This window comes from Myotis yumanensis, unplaced genomic scaffold (genome assembly GCF_028538775.1).
Source record: "Myotis yumanensis isolate MYYU_CA2020_CCGP unplaced genomic scaffold, mMyoYum1.0.hap1 SCAF_19, whole genome shotgun sequence".
Classification (NCBI taxonomy): Eukaryota; Metazoa; Chordata; class Mammalia; order Chiroptera; family Vespertilionidae; genus Myotis; species Myotis yumanensis.
Genome location: NW_027223770.1, coordinates 12808438 through 12833290, shown reverse-complemented (window position 1 = coordinate 12833290; position 24853 = coordinate 12808438). Strand labels below are relative to the sequence as shown.

General features: G+C 41.3%; 1 protein-coding gene across 1 annotated transcript in view; it reads left to right on the top strand.

Moving 5' to 3' along the window:
- PI4KA (phosphatidylinositol 4-kinase alpha) overlaps window positions 1–24853 on the top strand; it is a 96918-nt gene that overhangs the window by 1128 nt on the left and 70937 nt on the right. The window contains 6 exon segments of the mRNA XM_070399853.1: window positions 13721–13837; window positions 17394–17487; window positions 20272–20360; window positions 22817–22889; window positions 23485–23744; window positions 24278–24344. Coding sequence (XP_070255954.1) covers window positions 13721–13837; window positions 17394–17487; window positions 20272–20360; window positions 22817–22889; window positions 23485–23744; window positions 24278–24344 — 700 coding nt within the window.

Sequence of the window (24853 nt, the reverse complement as noted above, 5' to 3'; positions counted from 1 at the left end):
AGTAGGTGAACAGTAAACGTAAGCTTTCTTCCTCTACCAGTGTGTGATGAGTCTCACTAGTGCAGTGGCTCTCAACTGTGGCTGCACATTAGAATCACCTGGGAATCTTTTTAAAATCCTGATTTCTGGGCCTCACCCTCCGGAAATTCTGTTTCTTTGTTATGGGGTGGGGCCACAACATTAGTAACAAAGAAACAGAATTTCCGGAGGATGAGGCCCAGAAATCAGAATTTTAAAAAAAATTCCCAGGTGATTCTAATGTGCAGCCAAGGTTGAGAACCGATGCTCTAGTATGTTAGTGTTGAAGGAATGGGATTCTCTTTTCCCCACATAGCTTTCTGGCAAATGGAAAGAGAATTGCCTGACAGTAGGGGAGGAGCAGTGGTGACTATTTAGTTTTGTAGTATTTGCTTACTACGTTTTCCTACTCTACAGCTATCAAAAAGAAGCCCTTAGCATTCCTAAGCAAAAGCTTCTTGAGGTTCTTAAGAATAAAGGAATTTCTGAGTACTCATTTGGGATAATAAAGATGGAGGCTTAAGGGGGGAAGGGGGGCGCGGAGACCAGTATTGACAAATCTCGCTCTTACCATTTTTTTGTTTCTATTTTTCCTCTTCTCCCTTTTCCAGGGAGGAGGCATTGGACTGAGAAAGGTTTAGTCCAGATAGGATTGACCTGAGGAAGGCTGAGTTTTCTTTTAATTTATTGATTTGAGAGAGAGAAAGAGAGAGAGAAACGTCGATTTGTGGTTCCACTTATTGATGCATTCATTGGTTGCTTCCTGTATGTGCCTTGACCAAAGATCAAACCCACAATCTTGGCATATCGGGTTGATGCTCTAATCAACTGAGTTACCTGGTCAGGGCCAAGAAAGGCTGTTTTCTGAACTAGACTTGACATCTCGGCTCAGACCTTGGTAACGCAGGCAGCCCTGACATGCTTTTAACGGCACCTGTGGCACATTAAGGACATAACTTGCCCTGTCTTTGTCCCTCTATATGCCACAGTTGGGTTTACTTACTCCACCCTAATCCCAGGCTGTGAAACCAAGTGGGTTTTATTTTTTGTTTAATTACTTGATTCATTCTTTCATTCAGAAAACATTTATTGAGCACCTACTATTAATTGGTATATGCTAAGGCAGGTAAATAAGGAACAGACCTAATTTAGTGGCTCAGGTGACCAACAACAAGTCAGACTTCCTGCAAGTCCTCCATCTTCTCTTGTTTCCCAGGTTTGGTGATCAGATTCCTGCCATGTTCAGAGAGCCAAACCCAAGAGCCCTGGGCATCTATTCTCTGATCCATATCTGAGCTTTAACCTTTTCCTGCTCGTCTGCCTCTAAGACTGGAGTCTCAGTGCTGAGTCCCACCCCCAGGGTTACATCTAACTCTGAGGACACCCTCAGTGAAGCCCTCTAGAGTCTAGGCCAGGGGTGGGCAAACTTTTTGACTCGAGGGCCACAATGGGTTCTTAAACTGGACCAGAGGGCCGGAACAAAAGCATGGATGGAGTGTTTGTGTGAACTAATATAAATTCAAAGTAAACATCATTACATAAAAGGGTACGGTCTTTTTTTTTTTTTTTTTAGTTTTATTCATTTCAAACGGGCCGGATCTGGCCCGCGGGCCGTGGTTTGCCCACGGCTGGTCCAGGAAATCAGGTGACTTGTTTCTACCTCCTCTCCTGTACTGTCCATACTCATGCACCCCAAACACGGGAACGGAGAGTTCTGGGTAGGGCTGCAGAGCAGGCAGCATTTCTTGCCCTTCCATTCCTCTTCTCACCCGCAGGAGGCTTTGGTCAGAGTCCTTTCCCGTGTCCTAAAATACCCTCTCTTTTCTTCGATTAGAATGCCAGAATCTCGAGGTAGTCTTAGCTAATGATTGATTTGATGTTTAAATGGCACTTTGGCATTAGGGACAGGCTGGACTCTCCCTGGTGGACAGATGTTCTTCAGAAGATGAGCTGGCTAGCTCTTACCTATACTTGGAGGAATGTGTGGGCAGATGCTGAGGGCAGTGGGCTTTCTGGAGTTCATGGTTATCCAGTCTGTCCTTTAGAGTGGTCTGCCATGGAGTAAAAATAATGGTATTTTTTCAGCAGCATGCAACTGAAAATTTTCCATCTTTGCTCCCTTTCCTTTGTGAGGCCATGTTAAAAATAACCCTCGCCCTGACCGATTTGGCTCAGTGGATGGAGGGTCAGCCTGCGGACTCAAAGGTCCCAGGTTCGATTCCGGTCAAGGGCATGTACCTTGGTTGCGGGCAACATCCCCAATGGGGGGTGTGCAGGAGGCAGCTGATCGATGTTTCTCTCTCATCTATGTTTCTAACTCTCTATCCCTCTCCCTTCCTCTCTGTAAAAAAATCAATAAAATATGTTTAAAAAAAAATAATAATAACCCTCCATAGAGTGAGAGTGAGAGGAGAGAGAATGAGCATCAGCAAAGGGTATCATGTTGCTAGAACTGTAATCATTGCTATTAAGTCTAAAAATATTTTATGAAGAAATTGGAAAAAAATCTTTATCTGTAAACATTCTACATTAACTCTATTTGTTTGCTACATTAATTATTGCCATAACAAAGTACCATAGTGGCTTACACAACAGAAATTTATTTTTTCACAGGAAAAAAAAAAGGCTAGAAATCCAAGATGAAGATGTCAGCAGCGTTAGTTTCTTTTGAGGCCTTTTTCCTTGGCTTGTAGATGGCCATCTTCTCTCTGTGTCTTCATAGTTTTCTCTCTGTTCCTGCCTGTGTCCTAATCTCTTCTTCTAAGAACACTAGTCAGAGTGATAGGACTAGCCCACCCTCATTTTAACTTAATTACCTCTTTACAGACGCTGTGTCCAAATACAGTCATATTCTGAGGTACCTGAATGAGTAGGACTTCAATATGTGAATTTGGGAGGGGGCACAATTTAGCCCATAAAAACTCATCAGAACGTTCATTTCTTAGAATACCCTTTCAGTCTTTAACCATATATAACTGTATTCACTTTATGCTCTTTTTTTCTTTTTTTAAAAATCCTCACCTGAGGATATTTTCTCCCTTGCTTTTCAGAAGATTGGAAAGGGGGGAGGGAGAAAGAGAAATATCTACAGCGACTGCCTTCCCCCCCACCCCCCCAGGCCTGACAGGGGGCAGGGAATGAGCCTGAAACCCAGGTACATGCCAGAATGAACCCACAACCCTTCAGTCCACAGGCTAACGTTCCAACCACTGAGCAAACTGGTTAGGGTGCACTAAGTGACTTTTTTTTTTTTTAAATATATTTTATTGAATTTTTACAGAGAAGAAGGGAGAGGGATAGAGAGTTAGAAACATCGATGAGAGAGATCGATCAGCTGCCTCCTGCACAGCCCCCAGTAGGGATGTGCCCGCAACCCAGGTACATGCCCTTGACTGGAATCGAACCTGGGACCCTTGAGTCCGAAGGCTGACGCTCTATCCACTGAGCCAAACTGGTTCGGCTAAGTGACTTTTTAATAAAAATCCCCAGGGAGGATATTTAGCTGTTTCACACTTTGCTGGAGTGTAAGCGAGTGTAATTTTGGGGGGGACCGGAACCTTTTCTCCATGGCTCTGGACAGGTATGTGAAAAATGTAATTCAAGGTAAAAAAGCGAAATGTGCTCTAAAAGTGAAAAGGTTGTAGGCTCTTGCTGGGAAGTTACTTTGCTCTGAGATTTTAAGTAGGGAAGGCTTAAGGAACAACAGGGTCAGCAGAAATAGTGTATCTAAAGGGGAGAGTGGAGATGAGACTGGAGAAGAAAGCAGGCGATATGCAGGCCCAGACTCAGAGTTTGGATTTAACTGATGAGACAGGTAAGAGCCCTTGAATGTTTCAGGGCCTGAGAGTGATGTGTAGTAAGATTATTATGGCTGGCCAGAACCGGTTTGGCTCAGTGGATAGAGCGTTGGCCTGCGGACTGAAGGGTCCCGGGTTCGATTCCGGTCGGGGGCGTGTACCTGGGTTGCGGGCACATCCCCAGTGGGGAGTGTGCAGGAGGCAGCTGATCGATGTTTCTCTCTCATCAATGTTTCTAACTCTCTATCTCTCTCCCTTCCTCTCTGTAAAAAATCAATAAAATATATTTAAAAAAAAAAAAAAAAAGATTATTATGGCTGGATTGTTGATAGCGATGACCTTAGGGAGTCTCAGAATTGATGCATCACCAGCTGTTTGCTCCCCCAGAGGGCAGAAATGTTCTATTTCTGACTGTACTGCAGATTCTCTTTTCTGCTGTCTGTGTTTGCAGTTTGTACCCAGTGATTGCTTTCAGGCCCTTTCACCAGCAGCTATTCATGTTGTTGATTCTGATTGCTGACATTTATCTATGCACTTCATTTTCCTGATAGTCTTATTTATATATTTATTTGTTTTTGTATTTGCTTCTGTTTCATAACTTGGCATTTAGGAAAAATCCTTGGCCTTTTTTGAACAGTGCCAAGCCAACCAGAATACTACTTTTATTTGTGTGATAAACTGACACATGAATACAGGGTTGAGGAAAAATCCTCAGTTCTTACTCACATTTATTTATTGAGTTCTGAGACACTGTATCTTTGCTGCTAAAGCCATTGTGTTTTCCTCAATGTTTTTGTTTTTAGAGCTGGTCTGGAAGCCTGGATTCAGGAGTTATACAAATATAACAGCAAAAGCTGGTGTCATTCATTCATTCATTCATATAATAAATCTTTGAGTGCTTGCTGTGTGCCAAGCACTGTGCTCGGCTCTGAAGAGGCCCATTAGAGGGATGCATAAATAGACATGGTCTTGCTGTCACGGAGTCTACCATGGAGAGAGACAGACAAAAAAAAGCATTAAACAAAAAATTGCAAGTAAATAGAATTTAAAATGGTAACAAGTGCCACAAAGCAAAAGTAAATGGTGTTGGTGACTTTTGTCTCAATTTTATAAAAAAGGTAAATGAGTGTGAGGAGAGAGAAAAAAATGGGGTCTTGATTTATGTGGATATCAGGGAAGATTTTAAACATTGGGAAAGGATGAGTAGAAGTTAGCCAATGAAGTGTGTAGAAAAGAATACTCCTAGTAGAGGGTACAGCTTGTGCAAGGCCCAGAGGTAGGAAGATTTTTTACTCTTTTGATGGCTTTAAGAAAGGCTACAGTGTTTGCAGCTTTGGGAGGTAGGGGGAACAAAAACAGGCTGAGGAGGTGGGCAGAGCTTTATCACCCAGGGCACGTGATGGGAATGATTTTCATCTTTATCCTAAAAACAGCGTAATCATTTTATAGCTTTTAGGGGATTGGTGAAGAATTTAAAATGTTAATAATAAGTAAAAATGTCATTTGTGATTAGAATAGAGATGGAACTATTTTAAGACCACTTTAAATAGATTTGTGAATATTACATTTAGTATGAATGTTAGGTATTGTTTTCCTAGATTTTTCTTGTTAGTTGGTTAAAGCGCCTGTCTAGTAGATTTTTTTTCTTACTTAGGATTAAATAGTCTTAGATCTTTTGGGGAACTTGTAATTACAGTTACATAATTATAGGATCATAGGCATTTCGATCTTTGTTCTTTTCTAATATAAGCATTTAAAGATGTAAATTTCCCTCTAAATGCTGCTTTTAGCAGTGTTCCACAAAAATTTTGTAAGATATGTTTTCTTTTTTATTCTGTTCAAAACATTTTTTAAATTTTCCTTATGATTTCTTTTTTGATTCTGAGGTATGTAGAAGCATATTATTTAGTTTCCAAACATTTGAAGGATTTATAGATTTTTTTTCCTGTTGATTTCTAATTTTATTCTTTTGCAGTCAGAAAACATCCTCTGATTTCAATTCATTGAGATTTGTCTTATGACACAGTATATGTAAGATATAACTTGGTGAATTTTCCAATTGTACTTGAAAAGAATATGTATTCTGCTTTTGTTAAGAGGCACTTTCTATAGATATCAGTAAGGTCAAGAAGGTTTTTCAGGTGTTCAGTAACCTTACTGACTTCATCTATTTATTCTACTAAGAGAGGAATGCTGAAGTTGCCAAACATAATTGTGGATCTGTTGATTTCTCCTGTGTTTTGTTAGGTCTTTTTTATTTTCTCTCTATGAGTTGTACATCCATCACAACAATAAATTTTAGTGCATTTTTATTACTCCCCAAAGAAACCCTGTTCCCCTGAATTGTTACCTTCTCAGCCCCTAGTCTAGGCAACCACTAATTTACTTTCTGTCTCTGTAGTTTTGCCTATTCTGGACATTTTATTTATTTATTTATTTATTTATTTATTTATATTTTTATTGATTTCAGAAAGGGAGGGAGAGGGAGAGAGAGATAGAAACATCAATGATGAGAATCATTGATCGGCTGCCTCCTGCACACCCCCTACTGGAGATCAAGCCTGCAACCCGGTCATGTGCCCTTGACCGGAATTGAACTCAGAACCCTTCACTCTGCAGTTGATGCTCTATCCACTGATAAATGGAATCATACAATATGTGGTCCTTTGTAACTGACTTCTTTCACTTAGCATGTTTTCAAGGTTCATCCATGCTGTAGCATGTATCACTATTTCATTTCTTTTTATTGATGGCAATATTCCATTGTATGCATATACCACATTTTATTTATCCCTTCATCAATACATGGACATTTTAGAGAAGAGGAAGGCGGAGGGGGGGGAGACAGACAGACAGACAGACATCAGTTTGAGAGAGAACATCGATTGGTCACCTTCTGCATGTACCTGACCAGGTATCAAACCTGAAACCTTTTGGTGTACAGGATGATAACTCCAACCAACTGAGCCTTACCGGTTAGGGCAGGAACAGTACCTTTGAGAAAGAATATTTTTAAACATGTTTTTAACAAAGTACCACTAATACTTAAAGCTTCATCTTTAATTCTCAGGGAATTTTATTTCTTTAGAAAGACTATTCCCAGAGGTTTCAGATAACATAAGTTGTGTGCTTTTAAAATAATTGCTTAATTAGCCAGCTTGTAATGCTATTATTATAGCTTAATTTTGACCCAGATACCTTACCTACATCCAGAACACCTGCTCTGTGAGGAGAAATAATTTCTTACATTTGATATAGAAGAGGAGATCTTGGGGTTTGCCTCTTCTGCCCTCGGGGACAAGTGCCAGGATGGGCTGGCACCAGCCCCCCCCTCCCCAAATAGGGGAGAGCTGGATTGAGAAGAGAACCTGCCACACTGGTCAGAGTGAAGCTTGGGCAATAAGTAAGAATAGAAGGCAGGGTGTGCAGCCTGGGCAGGAGCGAGGGTGTCTATTATCATTCATATCCACAGTGGAGGAGATGTGGATACAAAGATAAGAGATGATTTTTGCCCTCGAGGAGCTTACAGGTTAGTGTGCAGACAAGTGTGCTAATAACTGTAACGTTAACAGTGGGGTAGCTGCTGTTACTGATGATGTTATTGGAACCCTTCAAATACATGTGGGGTTGTCCCTGCTTTTGCTTGTGTTTACTTACAGCCTGATTGGTCTCCAGGCCAAACCTTACTTTGATCCTTGTATGGAATGTCTCTAGACCTCACATGTCCTGGATGTCCGTCTTTGGGTACTTTTTAGTGTGACAAAGAGACAACTAAAATAATCTTTCCCTCACTTCTACATGCTGTCCATCATGGAGTCTGTAAACTTCCTCTGAAACATTTCTTGAGCTGGTCTGTTTCTGTTTTTGCTTGTCCTGGTCACTGCCATCTCTGCCTGGACTACTGCAGGTCTATTGGCCCATCTCTCTGCCTTCACCCTTGTCCTCCAAAATCCATTTTTTTTGTAGCAACCAGAGGGATTTTCTAAACCTTGATTCTAAACTTGAGTCATTAAGGCTCAGTGGCTCTGGCTTCCCGTTGCTATTAGAGCACAATCCAGGCTCCCAACCTGGACTGTGGGGCCTTGTGGGACTATCTCTGCTTGCACTTGGACTTCTAGGCAACCCTGCTCTTCCTTTCCCATGGTGCTGCCAGAATGCTCTTTCCTGATTTGTCCTGATTGGTTCCTTAATCAGTCCCAATGCAATGGGCACTGTTTTAACGAGGCTTTCCCTGATCACCCCATCAAAAGTAGTCCTGTTGGCCCTAACCGGTTTGGCTCAGTGGATAGAGCGTCGGCCTGGGGACTGAAGGGTCCCAGGTTCGATTCCGCTCAAGGACATGTACCTTGGTTCGGGCACATCCCCAGTAGGGGAAGTGCAGGAGGCAGCTGATCGATGTTTCTAACTCTCTATCCCTCTCCCTTCCTGCTGTAAAAAAATCAATAAAATATATATATTTAAAAAATGTAGTCCTGTTGGGGCACTACTGTTGGGGAAATAAAATTAAAAATAAAATCTCCCAACCCAGAAATACTTTCCACAAAGGTAGTAGAGAGAGAAAACTTTTATTATTGAATAAGCATTAAACCTGAACATGATAATGCATCACAGGCAATCCACTGAGAAACTGCAAAACAAAAAGAAATCTCACCCTACTATATAGCCAAGCAGATACAACCCAACACATACATGTGTTCAAGGTAAACCAAAACTAACAGTTTGGCTCAATGGGTAGAGCATCGGCTTGCGGACTGAAAGGTCCCAGGTTCGATTCTGGTCAAGGGCACATGCCCTGGTTGCCTCCTGCATTCCCCAGTTGGGGGCGTGCAGGAGGCAGTTGATCAGTGATTCTCTCTCATTATTGATGTTTCTACTAGTATCTCTCTCCCCCTCTCCCTCTCTCTGAAATCAATTAAAAAATATAAAGAAACCACACACAAATAAAATAAGGGGCCTCACTAAGGGGACTTGACAGCACCATTTGTCACACATAGTTCATTTACCTTGTAATTGGAGTGGCGATCTGTGATAGCTAATTGGAATTAATCAGAAGAAAAACAAACTTAAAAAATCTTCATCTGAGGGTATATTATTTTATTTTATTGATGAGAAAGAGAGAGGGGAGTAGGGAGGAAACATTAATGAGTTGTCTCCAGTATGCACCCCACAACCTGGGTATGTGCCCTGACCAGGAATCGAATCTGCCACCTTTGGGACGATGCTCCAACCTACTGAGCCACACCAGTCAAGGCCAAACTTCTACACATTTTTATAACAGAAGGTTGTTTTGAAACTTGGAGCAAGGAGCCCACTGAAGTTAGGCTCCTACCTTCCCACAGAAACTGGGAGATAGGGGTGCTCGCTCCCTTGATACTTATATTCCGAAGAGATGGCCTCCAGGTTCTGGAGAAAGACATTCCCAGGTCATAAAGCTTACAAATTGCTAATCTAGTCTTCAAAAGGATTTATGTACATTTCACAGAAATGTGAAATGGTGAATTTTAAATGTAAATGAACAAAGAAAAAGGAGGGAAGAGGATGGCTTCCCTATTTCTACTGGGAGAATTAAACTTCTTATTTTAAGTCTGTATTTGTTTTTACCCTATCTCATCTGATATTCACCTGGTTTGTCTGTTCAAGTCTAGAATGAGAGCAGGGGCTCAGTCTTCCTGGTTTACTCTACATCCACAGTACTCAAGGCAGCATCTCCCATGAAATAGGTGCTCGGTAAATGGTAAATGAATGCGTTAAAGACATATTGACTTGATTAGCTTGTGTCTTATCCTCACCAGAGGATATTTTTATTGATTTTTACAGAGAGAGGAAGGCAGAGAGAGAGGGGAGAGAGACAGAGACAGAGAGAAAGGAGAAGAGAAATATCAGTGTGAGCGAGAAACATCCGTTGTCTCCCACACACATCCCGACTTGGATAGAACCCACAACCTAAGCATGTGGCCTGTTTGGGATTCAAACCCACGATACTGGACGACACTCCTGTCAACTGAGCCAGGGCTGATTAACTTTTATATAAGGCATTTGAAGGACGTCATTGAAGAGCAGTAGCATGGACAATGTTTATCATGTACTGTGAAGTGAGTCCTGAGTTCAGGTCTCATTTAGCTCCATGAGGACTGTTGTATAGACAGGGAAGCTGAGGATCAGTGTGTCACTCAAGTGGGCTGTGCCAGAGCCTGCATGTGACTCTGGGTCTAACTCTAAAGTCCATGGGCAATTCACTGTCCTAAAATTTGTCAAGATTAGATTTATTTATATACAACAGAAAAACAAAACACAATCCTTACCCTGCCCCCAAAGCAATCTCTAGGGACAGAGAAAGGGACTGAAAGCAAAAATATTTAACATTTTATTTTATTTTATATATATATTTTTTATTGATTTTTTTCACAGAGAGGAAGGGAGAGGGATAGAGAGTTAGAAACATCAATGAGAGAGAAACATCGACCAGCCGCCTCCTGCACACCTCCTACTGGGGATGTGCCCGCAACCAAGGTACATGCCCTTGACCGGAATCGAACCTGGGACCTTTCAGTCCGCAGGCTGACGCTCTATCCACTGAGCCAAACCGGTTTGGCTATTTAACATTTTAAACGTCATATGTGTGTGTCATGTGGAAATATTGACAAGTTATCCTTTTTTTAAAGGTTTTTAAAAAAAATATTTTTATTGATTTTTTAGAGAGAGAGAAAGGGAGAGGGAGAGAGATATAGAAACATCGATCAACTGCCTCTTGCATGTCACTGTACTGGGGATCGAGCCGCAACCCGGGCATGTGCCCTGACTTTGAACCCTGACCTCCTGGTTCATAGGTCGATGCTCAACCACTGAGCCACACCAGCTGGGCAAGTTATCTTTTTCTGTATGATTACATCTTTTCCATATTTGATGGTGAGGTTGTGTCAGTTTTGACGAGTTTCTGAGTCTCCATTCTGTCTTCTAGCACATTAGATCTGAGGCCCAGTGTGTCTTCTGTGTGTTCAAGCAGGGTGCTGAATAAGTATTGCCCAGGACAGGTCAAAGTACATGGACTCTGACGGGGCCCCAGACTCTTCTCTTTGGTTACCTGTTGACTCATTAATCAACATTGTTTGCATCACACTGACTCATTTTGATAGGAATCTACCTTCTTTCCATATCTTATTTACAGGGATGTTTCTTGAGAGACTTTACTCTTTCTGTCAAGATAACATGATTCTCTGGTGAAAGTGGCTGGGGCCTCTGAAAGGATCACTTTATTGTGGTTGGTCCGCAGCTCTTTCTGTTTTTCCCTGTGGTTGTGAAGCACTCTCCTTGTGAAGGAACACTAAGGAAAAGTAGGAATTTAGCATTTCTGTTTCTTTCTTGTTATTACTTTATGCTCTTTTGCCTGAGCATTTAATTTTAAAAACAGCATGGATTTCTGCCTCCCCCCCCATATGTATGTTTTTTATTTTTACTTATTGGATGTTTATCCTGACTACGTAAGTAATATTTTCCCCGAGAACATATTTTGGCAAATATGAAACAGCACAAAGAAGAAATGTAAAACCACTGGTCATTCTGCCTCTCAAAACTATTAACATTTTGATGTCCAGCCAGTGTGGCTCAGTGGTTGAGCGTCAACCTATGAACCAGCAGGTCACAGTTCGATTCCCAGTTTGGGCACATGCCTGGATTTCAGGCTCGATCCCCAGTAGGGGTTGTGCAGGAGGCAGCCGATCAGTTCTCTCTCATTATTGATGTTTCTATCTCTCCCTCTCCTTCTCTCTGAAATCAATAAAATAAAAACAAAATTAAACCATTAAAAAACACACACAGGGGTGGGGGTGGCTGAGGAGAGGTCAGTGGGGGGAAAAGGAGACTTATGTAATACTTTAAACAATAAAGAATTAAAAAAAAAAAAAGAAAAGTAATGGGGCCAATCCCTCCGCCCAGCAACGAGAGCCTATGCCAGTTGCTGTTAAAAATAAATAAATAATAAAAAATAAAACAAAAAAAACTATTAACATTTTGATATATTTTCTTACTAGTATTTTTTTCTGTATATGGTAATTCAGATAATTTCTCTTGTGATTTTATAGAATATTTAGAGCATTGTTCTGTCATTGCTTATTTTTAGAAAAACACTATTTTTATTTATTTCAACTTCACTGGAAGATATATTTCCATTGATTTTTAGAGAGTGGAAGAGAGTAGGAAAGACAGAGAAATATCTATGTGAGAGAAACACATCAATTGGTTGCCTCCTGCACACGCCCTGACCAGGGACTGGGCTGGGGAGGAGCCTGCAACCGAGGTACGTGCCCTTGACGGGAATCAAATCCTGGATCCTTCAGTCCTCAGGCCAACGCTCTATCCACTGAGCCAAACCATCCAGGGCAGAAAAACACTATTTTTGATGTCTGTAGTATTAGGTTAAACTTTATGAAAGCTTTGTTTTTGTAGTTCAGAAATGTTTTGAATATCATTTACTTCATATGATTCAACCTAATATTTCATCAGTTGGTTGAATCATTTAGTCTCCTAATGTTAAATAGATTATTTCTGTTTTTCAATTACTATTTACAACACTGTTTCTAGTTATTATTATTTTTTTAATATATTGATTTCAAAGTGGAAGGGAGAGAGAGAGAAACATTAGTGATGAGAGAGAATCATTGATTGGCTGCCTCCTGCATGCCCCCTACTGGGAATCAAGCCTGCAACCCAGCCATGTGCCCTTGACTGGAATCGAACCTGCAACCCTTCAGTCGGCAGGCCAATGCCCTATCCACTAAGCCAAACCAGTGAGGGCTCTAATTTTTTCTTTACAATCATTCCTAGAAGGAACATTGCTAGGACAAAGACTATTGGCTCTCTTCAGGTTAGAAGGTGCTTTTCTTTCAAGCTTGTGTTGTCCCTTTATATTAATGCTTTGAAAATCCAAGCAAACAAAAATAGTTTGCTTTCTTTTTAAAAATTACAATGGAAATTGATTGATGCATTTTCAGGGTAAATGTCAAGCACTACACTTTCCTTAGCCATTAAAGCATCCTATCAGTATATGCATAATCAGTAAACACAGACAATAGTGCAGTGGAGGCCTGGGAAGGGGGCTGGTGACGGGGAGGGAGGAAGGAAGTTAATGGGGAGGAAAAGCGGACATCTGTAATGCTTTCAACAATAAAGGTGAATTTAAAACAAACAAACAAACAGAAAAACAACCCATCAGGATCATATGAATGTCATATGAAGGTCTGTGGCCTGAACCGCAAGGAAATGGCCTCCTGGTGTGTGGCAGAGATTTTCAAGATTGAGATAATCTTGTGTCCTATTTACAATAAATCCTTTATGTCTGATATTTACTGTTTACAACAGTAATTTTGAAGATAATTCTAATTTTTCCATTTATTCAGTAAGTTGCTGATTTATTGCCTGCTTGCCTTCTGCTAGCCACTATTATGGCATATCCAGTAACACTAGGTATTGTTTATTGAGCACTTATTTTGTGCTGTGCACAGTCTTAAGAGCTTTACACACATTTGATTTTTAAAGAGCCTTAAGGAAAGGCACTGTGCCTGTAGGTAGGTTTGGGTAACCTGCTTATCGGCACCATTGGGAAGTGGGGACTGTGGGCTGTCCTGACACCAAAGTGTAGGTGTCAACTATTAGCTGTTGTGCTTTACCTCCTCTGTTATACATCATTATAACCCTCCTCCCAGGTTCCTCCGTGTTGTGTGTTTTGGGGGCACATGTACGATAATTTTAGAAGCTGGGGCTGTCCTTTTTATGATCTTTTGGAAAATTGGAAAAACTGGCTTATTGGTTATGTAAATTCACTGGCCTTTTATGGTGTTGGTTTATTCTGAATGTGGATTGAGAAATTTTTAAACTATGGGTATTTTTTTGGGGGGGGTCTCATTTTCTAGGTCCAGAAGCTGCTTTGTATGTGCCCAGTAGATTTCCATGGGATCTTCCAATTAGATGAAAGGCGGAGAGATGCAGTGATTGCATTGGGCATTTTCCTCATTGAATCTGATCTTCAGGTAAGTCTTTACTAAATTAAAAGTGTTCTGCCTATAAAAGAGGGGGCGAATTAGAATTTTAATTTATACCTGCTTATGTTTACCTACAGCAGTATTAGAAGAATGCATACAAGCCTAATGAAAGTGGTTAGCAATGGGCAAGACAGAGTAGATGAAACTGATGGGAATGAGACATTTTAATGTACACCTTACAAAATTTTGTTTTCTGAACTATGTGAATAAATTAGGTTTTTTGTTTGCTTGTATGCCAGAAAGTTAGTTAAAATGCTTTGTGTTGCTCTAGCCGGTTTGGCTCAGTGGATAGAGCGTCGGTCTGTGGACTGAAAGGTCCCAGGTTCGATTCTGGTCAAGAGCATGTACCTTGGTTGTGGGCACATCCCTGGTAGGGGGTGTGCAGGAGGCAGCTGATCCATGTTTCTCTCTCATTGATGTTTCTAACTCTTTATCCCTCTCCCTTCCTCTCTTTAAAAAATCAATAAAATAAAATAAAATCTCTCTTAAAAAAATAAAATAAATTAAAATAAAATAAAATAAAATGCTTTGTAAAGTAATTGTGTGTCCTCTAGAGCAGCGGTCGCCAACCGGTGGTCCGTGAAGTCCGAAAGGTTGGCGACCGCTGCTCTAGCGTAGACTTGATTTTCAATCTCAGGTAAAATGCTCATCAATCAGATTCAGAGTAACCACAAACTATATTCTTTAATATAGTTTTGATATAATATTATCTTTTTCAAAATTGTGATATATATAAATTGTTTTAGGGTACATGTTAATGTGCCTTTTATTTTTTAAGATCAAAATAATATATTTAATCCTACATTTTTATTATACATTTTGGATATACATTTTAAAAAATTGATTTCAGAGAGGAAGGAGAGGGAGAGAGAGAGATAGAAGCATCAATGATGAGTGAGAATCATTGATTGCTGCCTCCTGCACACCCCCTACTGGGGATTGAGCCTACAACCCGGGCATGTGCCCTTGACAGGAATCAAACCCAGGACCCTTCAGTCTGCAGGCTGATGCTCTATCCACTGAGCCAAACCGGCTAGGGCTGGATATAAAATATTTTAATACAAAAAGTGAATTCTGCCCTTGCCAGTGTGGCTCAGTTGTTTGAGTGTTGTTCTGTGCACCAAAAGGTCACTGGTTTGATTACTGGTCAGGGCACATGCCCAGGTTTTGGGGTTCTATCCCTGGTTGGGGTGCATGCGGGAGGCAGCTGATCGATATTTCTCCTTCACGGCGATGTTTCTCTCCCTCTCCCTTCCCCTCTCTCTAAAATCAGTACAAACATATATTTTTTAAAAAGTGAATTCTGGTCCTAATTGGTTTGGTTCAGTGGATAGAGCATCAGCCTATGGACTGAAGGGTCCTGGGTTCGATTCTGGTCAAGGGCATGTACCTCGGTTGCAGGTTCCCAACCCTGGTCGTGGGCATGTGGGAGGCAACCAATCGATGTGTCTCTCCCTCACATCAGTATTTCTCTCTGTCTCTCCCTCTCCCTTCCACTTTCTCTCTAAAAATCAATGGAAAAAATGTTCTTGGGTGAGGATTAAAAAAAAAAAGTGAATTCTGTATCACATATTCCCTGACTATCAAGTATATTTCTTTTTAATTTTTAAAAAAATATATTTTATTGATTTTTTTACAGAGAGGAAGGGAGAGGGATAGAGAGCTGGAAACATCAATGAGAGAGAAACATGGATCAGCTGCCTCCTGCACACCCCCTACTGGGGATGTGCCTGCAACCAAGGTACATGCCCTTGACCGGAATCGAACCCAGGACCCTTCAGTCCGCAGGCCAATGCTCTATCCACTGAGCCAAATCAGTTAGGGCTCTTTTTAAATTTTTATTTTTTATTACAGTTGACTTTCAATATCAGTATTATTTTATATTACTGGCAGATATACAGCACAGTGGTTAGACACATCCTATGCAGGGGGCCGTGTCTTGCAGGGTCCTTTGGAGTTCTGTGCTTGTTAGTATACTAGGATCCTGGACAGATGTAGCCAACTCCTTTTTATCCTAGAGGATAAATTGTTTTGTTTTCACCAAAGACGGTTCTCTGTTTAGTTATCAATTGTGGCATAACTACCTCAAAACTTGGTGGCTTAATACAACAATTTTTTCCCCTCATGTAGACAGAGCTCAGAATAGTCACTGTTTTTGCTCCATTTGGCATCACCTGGGGTGGCTTGAAGGTTGGGGGCTGGAATCACCTGAAGACTTATTCATGTCATGTCTGGGGGTTGATCCTGGCTGTTGGCTGGGACTTTACCTGGGGCTCTCGGCAAGGTCACCTCTATGGACGTAGCCTCTCCATGTGGCCTGAGCTATGTCATTGTGTCACACCATAGTGCCTGGGACCCAAGGGCTAGTGTCCAGAGGAAGAGGGAGGTGGAAGCTGCTCTGCTGTCTCTAACCTAGCCTGGGAAGGCTGTCTCATATGTACTACCCTCTAGATCAGTGGTTCTCAACCTTCCTAATGCCGCGACCTTTAATACAGTTCCTCATGTTGTGGTGACCCCCAACCATAAAATTATTTTTGTTGCTACTTCATAACTGTAATGTTGCTACTGTTATGAATCGTAATGTAAATATCTGATATGCAGGATATATTTTCTTTGTTACAAGTTGAACATAATTAAAGCATAGTGATTAATCACAAAAACAATATGTAATTATATATGTGTTTTCCGATGGTCTTAGGCAACCCCTGTGAAAGGGTCGTTTGACCCACAAAGGGGTTGTGACCCACAGGTTGAGAACCGTTGCTCTAGATCCACTAGAAGCAAGTCTCTAAGGCAGCCCGTTTTCCAGGAGAGGTGAATTCAACTCCACCTTTCAGTGGAAGGAGTGTCACAGAACTTGCAGCCATGTATGAAACCACCACATGTTTTTTCAACATTTTAGAACATCAAATAATGTTCCTCTGGAGCACACTAACCTAATTTTTAACTGGAGCATCTGTAAATATAGGGAAACAACCAAAAGAGCCAATAATGGAAGGCTATGAAGTTATATGCTGATTGGCTATATGGAAACTAGAAGGAAGTACATTTTCGTTGGCTAATGATGGCTATAAAGTCTCATGTTTAATTCGAGAGTAGAAACATGAAGCAGAATATTAAAGCAAATAAAACACCCCAAAAACAACCAAGGGCCATGAACAATGGAAGTATCACCAAGTTTAGTGAGCTTGAGCTTCTCTCCAGTCCAGAGGATGTGATCCTGGGGCCCACTGAAGGGTTTGGGGGCAGTCTGAACACCTCTTAGTGAAGGCGGTTTTGAATGTGTGCACTTCTTCTGGAGAGGGCCTCATGGGGGCCTGGCCCCCCAGAGGAGGCCAGAGCCAGGCTGGGCACTCATCTCCGGAAGGGCAGGTTTTAGCCCTTCCTTTCAGCACTTGTGGCAGACAGGAAGGGTGCGACGCCATGTGAATATTCGTCTTTGAGATGATTAGGATGTGGGTATTCTTTCCTTTGGTCTTAATCTATGCTAAAAAGCTACCAGTCACATTTTATTAAACATAATCTTTTTTGTCTTGTTTTTAAGCACAAAGATTCTGTGGTTCCTTACCTTCTTCGACTCCTTAAAGGTCTTCCAAAAGTGTATTGGGTAGAAGAAAGCACAGCTCGGAAAGGCAGAGGTAATTTTGTATAATGTTTTCCCTGAATGCAAGGAAGAATATATATGTTCATTGTCTGTAAGAATCAAGTGTTCAGTTGTACTAACATATCAATTAGGATGCTTCTAGATGGTTCCACTCCTGGCTGTGGGAAAACTGCCTGCCTGCAGCCACAGGGGCCGTGCTACTCACTTGTCCAGGGCCCATGGCTGATGGAGGGAGAGGGCAGGGCTGAGCAAGCCAGCTTTCCATTGCACTCTGAGAGTGAACAGGAACTTTGAGACCTTCAGGAACGTTTCTCATGTCTTATTGGCCAGAATTGTTCATCTCCCTGTCCCTGAACCAGTCTCTATTGCCCTTAGATGAATAGGTTCACCCCTGGAATGAGGGCAGTTCTCCAAATTGTATTGCTGCTGGCCCAAAAAGGAAGGGTGAAATGGATGTTCAAAACTCAACTCCATGTGCACCATAAATATTTTTATGACTTTGTTGCTGTTGCTAAGTATTAGTTAAACTTAGTACCTTTAGAAGTAGAATGTATTCATGTGTATTTCTTATTTTGTATTTTATTTGGATCTCTCTTTAAGGTCAAAGGAAAAGTTAAACCATCTTTTCCCCTCTTTCCTTCCACTGCCCTCCCCTTCCTTCATCCTTCCGTCCTCCTTATTTTTTTCTCTCCCTTCTGAAATACTTACATAGGTCCACTATACGCCAAGCATTGTGCTAAACGCTTAAAATACTGATATTCTTGTACACTGATTTCTCAAGACTCCAAAATCAGCTTGAAGACCTCCCACATTTTAGAGTTCATGATCCACGAGACTGAAGTTTCCTTGTAATGTCTCTCTCTGAGGCATGCCTGAGGCCCCCCTTCAGATACAGCGGGGGGTTGGTGGCTGTAAAGAAGGCCCCTGTCCTTTTGTTGGAGGGATTCCTGTATTCCTGTATTCCTCTTTACCTTTAGGTTTTCATCATTTCTGGTGACCCCCTATGCCTAAAACTGACAGACCCCAAATTATGTATGTGTCCTGGAATTTAAAGGCCTATGAATTAGAGAGAGCATTGCTAAAAAGTCAAACATCTGTTCCACCTTTGTTATCTAATTTGGGAAGAAATAGAATACCAGTAGATATTGATTCTATTTTTCTGTTATTTTATTTAAAAACATATATACTTCTATATACATGGACTGGTATTAGAATGGAAGTTTTAGCATTATTTGAAACAGTAGGGGCCTGATGCATGAAATTTGTGCAAGCGTAGGCCTTCCTTCCCCCAGCTGCCTGCACTGACTTCCCACTGGCATCCGGGACCCGGGCTTCCCTCGAAGCCCCAGCTTCATCCAGAAGGTCGTCTGGAAGGACGTCTGGTCTAATTAGCATATTATACGTTTATTATTATAGATTGTTGGGAATGTTGTTGGAGATATTCCCAATTATTGGGTAACATTTCACTCTTGTATTAAGGCAGTATTATTTATGCTTTTAAACTATAGAACAGTAGTTCTTAAAGTGCCATCTTTGTATTAGCAGCACCAGCAGCACCTGGGAACTTGTCAGAAATGCAGATTCTCAGCGCCACGTCAGAGCTACTGAATTATAACTAGGGTCAGGGAGCATTTGAGATCTTTTCCCTGGCATGTTTGTCAGTTTGGCGTGGGTAAACTTAATAAAAATTCCCCCCCAAAAAAGAAAGAAAGGAACCAGGTCTGGGAAGCAGTCAGTCTGCAGTTTAACAAGCCCTTCCGGTGATTCTGATGCACAATCAAGTCTGAGAATTGCCTAGAGATGCATGTTAAAATAAGTGCAAAAGTGGAAATGTAGCAGTCTTCTGTGATGTACTATGCATATGGCCATAAAACTGGATAGCTCTTTGTCCTGGATTAAATGCTTAGTATTCAAAATTGATTAAATATTTAATAGTGATTGGATCTTCACAGTAGCTGAACTAACATTTTGAAGGTACACTTGATAGAGGTGCTGCTTAGCTTTTGGTCTTTTGGGTATAATGCTCCCTTTTTTACCTTGAGGCTGTGCTCCCAAGATCCTCCCTGCTAGGAGCTCAGTAGTGGAAGGGCTTAAAATCCTAGGAGGAATAGAACAACTCTTTGGAAGTTCTTATTAGGATTTTCTCCATTTGTCAAAATAAAGCAGAAAAGAAAATACAAGCATTTAATTCCGTTTAAAGTAGCAGTAATAGGTATTTGACAATTAGCTTCCATATTCTGTCTCTCATACACTATCAAGACTGATTTCTTACTCTTATTTAGGTCAGGAATAAAAATGGAATCTGTCATGTTGAGAGGCTATGTAATCTCAAACTGATTCAGGAAACATTTATGTTTATTTTTTTTAATTTAAATATATTTTATTGATTTTTTACAGAGGGGAAAGGAGAGAGGGAGAGAGAGATAGAAACATCAATGAGAGAGAAACATCGACCAGCTGCCTCCTGCACACCTCCTACTGGGGATGTGCCCGCAACAAGGTACATGCCCTTGACTGGAATCGAACCTGGGACCTTTCAGTCCACAGGCCGATGCTCTATCCACTGAGCCAAACCAGTTAGGGCCATTTACGTTTATTGAACCAAAACATTATATTAAAAAAAAAAAGGAAGGAGTATTCTCAGCAAACATGTTGGGCCCATATCTATTCTGAGATTCATCTCAGCGAGGGCATTCACCACAGTAAACGGGTTGCTTGCAGGCCCTATGAGAGAAGCAACTACTGAACTGGGGGCCAGTAGGTGTGGCCCACTGTCTCTCGTTTGTGACGATCTGATTTGTGTCTTTATGGATTCCAGGTGTCCTCCCAGTTGCAGAGAGCTTCAGCTTCTGTTTGGTAACCTTGCTGTCTGATGTGGCTTACAGGGACCCTTCACTTAGGGATGAGGTAAATGTATGGCTAATTGTTTGGCATTTCTATAAGATCAGAAAGAGTCCCAAAGTGATGACAAGAGTAAAAAACAAATCTGAAGTGGTTGGATTATTTATGTTGACTTATTCCACATTATTACTAGTAGACCTAAGAAATATTTAATACTTTGCTTATGGTATTTTCCCGGTTACCCACTGATCTCTTGAGTCTGATCTCATTCAGCTTTCCAAATAGTCCTGTGAGGTAGGCAGCAAAAGGCAGAGGCAGCTCATTTTCCTGACTACGATGGGTATTAAAGTCTTTCATAGAAAGACTTTTCTAGATAGTTGAAGCTAATCCTTTAAGTGCTCAGATTTTTTCTGTCTTAGTTTATTTTATTGGAAATATTAATTAAATGTTTCATACCTTTTTTTTTTTTTAAATCCTCACCCAAGATGTGAGGATACTTTTTCCATTGATTTTTAGAGAGAACAGGGGGGGGGGGGGGTGGGGGGAGGGACGGACACATAGATGTAACAGAGACACACCTATTGGTTGCTGCCCCCCCCCCCCCCCAGGTGGAGGGGATCAGACCTGCAACCCAGGCATGTGCCCTTGACTTGTAATTGAACCCTCGACCTTCCAGTGCACAGGCTGATGCTCTAACCACTGAGCAACACCAACTGGGGCTGTTTCTTTTTTAAACAAAGAATATGATTATAATCTCTAGCCTTTTCTTTTTTTAAAATATTTTTTATTGATTTCAGAGAGGAAGGAAGAGGGAGAAAGAAAGAGAAACATCAATGATGAGAGAGAATCATTGATCAGCTGCCTCCTGCACGCCCCCCACTGGGGATCGAGCCCAAAACCCAAGCATGTGCCCTTGACCAGAATGGAACCTGGGACCCTTCAGTCCGCAGGCTGGCACTCTCTCCACTTTGCCAAACCAGCTAGGGCTCTAGACTTTTTCTTAATCAGAATTATTTTTTTTGAAAATCAATTTTTATATGTTGCTATCCATCCTCCGGTCCTGCCCAGGAGTGCCTGGTTGCTTGCCTCTATGCTAAATGTTCTCAGCTAGCTAAGCTTTTTTTTTTTTTGAGTTTTTTGTATCTGCTTTTTAATTTTTAATATCTCTTTCCTTATATTCAGTTATAGATTTTATTGTTAGTATTTCTACCTCTTTCTAAGTTTAAGTTCTTTATTTGTAGGTTGGTTAAGGAGATAACTATATATGTGAGAATTACATATTATTAAAAAGTTAACAGGCTGTAAGTAAGGGCTTTTTTATAAATAACATCAAAATAGGGAGGTTAACACTGAAGACAAGGGCATCATTTTAATACATGAAATGGATAAAATATTTACTTTCAAGTCTTCATAGGTAGCATCATTTAATATTAGCAAAATGTAAGAAATTTGACTTGATTATGAACAAGTCATATCAGACCCACTTCATTCTTTTCTTTTCCTGGTTTTCTAAGACTGGTACTAGTAGAAGGAAATGAAGTGGATATAGTCTAGTTGGTCTTTATCAAGGCAATGGAAAAGTCCTCTCCTGATATCCTGGAAAATGGGTTGAGCACCAAAACAATTAATAAGGAACTGTCCAAAGGACCATCCCAAATGGTGACTGGTGAGGTGCCAGCTCAGTAGGAGCCTCCGGTAGCCTGCCCCCTACTGTTGAAGTAAAATGAGCCAGGCCCATGAATGAAGATCGGGAAGCAAGTTGGCCTCATTTGTAGAAAACGTAATTTGAGGCATTAACAAACAACCAGCATGATGAACTCAGGTTTATACCATGAGGTTTATAGGGATCAGTGACAGGCAAAAAATACCAGCTATGCAAATAGAGGTGGCATAGCTTGGGAGCAGCATGTGTGGAAAAGATTTAATTATTTTATGTATCTGTGAGCTCATGGAGCCAGCAGTGTAAAGCAGCTGCCAGAAAGCTAATGACACATACATGAAAGTCTAGAATCTGTGTTGAGTTTGGTGATTACTCAGTGTGTCCCAGCATCCCTGGAATATTAATGAATTTTATACTGAGCACTACAATTGGAGACAGTTTCTGACACAGTGGACTACAGTAAAATCAGAAGCTTATAATTAGCATCGGAAAGGATTTGTAATCATAAGGAATGGATGGAAAGAATTAGAGGTATTTAGCCATGAGAAGGGATTCAGGGGTCTGCCATCTGCTTGCAGAATATGGAGGAAGGAGCGGCCCCAATAGCTGGTGGGTGCAAGCCAGCCCCAGGAGGACAACATTGGCCCAGTGTCAGGAAGAACTCTGGACCAGCCCAGGGAGGGAGGGTTTCTGTTCCTGGAAGGTCAGCTGATTGGCCCCTCAATAGAGCTTTCGTGTGTGGAGTTATGTATCAGATATGAGGTTGAACAAGATAATGTCTGAAGCTCCTTCTAATTCTGAACTAATGTAACATGTTTCTGATTTGGCTTATAAGTTTTCTCTGTTTTCTTGGCTATCACAGATCCTAGAGGCACTTTTGCAGGTTTTACATGTCCTTTTGGGAATGTGCCAGGCTTTGGAGATTCAAGAAAAAGGTATAATTATATATCCAAGGCTTTTTAAAAATGGTTTTGTGGTTATTTTTTTCCTCAAGTCTTTTTTTCTGTTCTTTACTACCCTATATACGTCATGGATGAAAACCTTCCTGTATTGTTTTTGTTGTGTGTTAGCTAAGAGGTCACATGTCAGTCACGCGCACAGCTATGTCACCTGAAAATTTTTGAGTGACCTTGGACAAGTCACCTCATCCTTCTGGGCCTATGTTTCTTATCTATAACACGTCTGACTCCCAAAGGTCATTTTTCCTCTAGAGTAAGGCTAACAGTATGATCCTGGGAGCGATAAATACATTGTTTAAGTACAGTAAAGCTGCCTGATAACATGACTTACCTTTACAAATGATTTGGATGTGCCGTGAATAGACTAAGACCTCCCAAAGAAGCCAGTTGTATGTGACGCAGACAGTCTGAAGTTACTGTTCATGCCAGATTAAAATTTCATTGCTCAGCCTTTGGGGTTGACCCTGTCGCTGTGGCTTATCCTGACTCTTGTGAGTCGTTAGTGGGTGGGTTGTGAGATGTGAGTCAGTGTTACAAGTTGGTATCAGAACATTCTTACTTTGTCTTCTAGAATACCTCTGCAAATACGCAATCCCTTGCCTGATTGGAATCTCACGAGCATTTGGGCGTTACAGCAACACAGAAGAGTCGCTCCTCTCAAAACTCTTTCCCAAAATCCCTCCTCATTCCCTCCGAGTCCCGGAGGAGCTGGAAGGCGTTCGGAGGCGTTCCTTCAATGACTTTCGCTCCATCCTCCCCAGCAATTTGCTGACCGTGTGTCAGGAGGGCACCCTGAAGAGGAAGACCAGCAGCGTGTCCAGCATCTCTCAGGTGTGGCTGCCCTCCCGGAAGAGAGCAGAGGAGAGAGGGCTTGTGAATTGCTCACATGGGGGAAAGGCCCACTTGTGTGTAGCTTGAGAAAACTTAGAAAACAAAATGTTCTCACTAGAATTCTCTTTAATATAAAAGGTTTCCTTGTCCTCTTTACAATTTATAAGTGATTTCATCTCCTCGTCATGAAGTATTTGCTTCTTAGCAAGTGGGTGCCAAAATCTATTCCTGGTGGGAGACAGTTGGTGCCCTTAAGAAGTATCTAATTGACTCACGGAGAAAAGATAGACATGAAACTCAAGAAGACTAATTCAGCTTAGTCATCAGATATAAAATGTTTGTCTAGACAGGAAGAATGTAATGATTTGGTATATAGTAGAGAACACTGTAGGTAGGGCAGGTATCATGGAGGAGGTGATGCCTGAAACACAACTTGAAGTACAACTATTGAGCTGGCAGAGAGAACCTTGTCTAAGACAAATCTGAGGTTTGACTGTCCTTTTCTGATCTATAAATATGGTTGTGTGTTTCAGGTCAGCCCTGAACGGGGGATGCCCCCTCCCAGCTCCCCTGGAGGATCCGCCTTTCACTACTTTGAAGGTGAGCTTCACAACATCATATTGACCTAGCACTTGGATACCAGGTTCATAGTGACTACTGGTGATGCCAGGGATGGTAACACTAATGCTCTGCTGTCATGCATCTAGAACAGGGGTGGGGAACCTTTTTTCTGCCAAGGCCATTTGGATATTTATAATATCATTTGCGGGGCATAAAAAATTATCAACTTAAAAATTAACCTACTATATTTGATCAAACATTTAATTAACTCAACACTAATGCCTTGGCAGGGCCAGATCGAATGATTTCACAGGCCTTATACAGCCTATGGGCCTGTTCAAGAGTGTCACACATTTACTTATTTACTTATTTTTATGTTTTTTATTGATTTCAGAGAGAAGGATAGAAACATCAATGATGAGAGAGAATCATTGATCGGCTGCCTCCTGCACACCCCTCCTGGGGATCGAGCCTGCAACCTGGGCATGTGCCCTTGACCGGAATCGAACCTGGGACCCTTCAGTCCTCAGGCTGACGCTCTATCCACT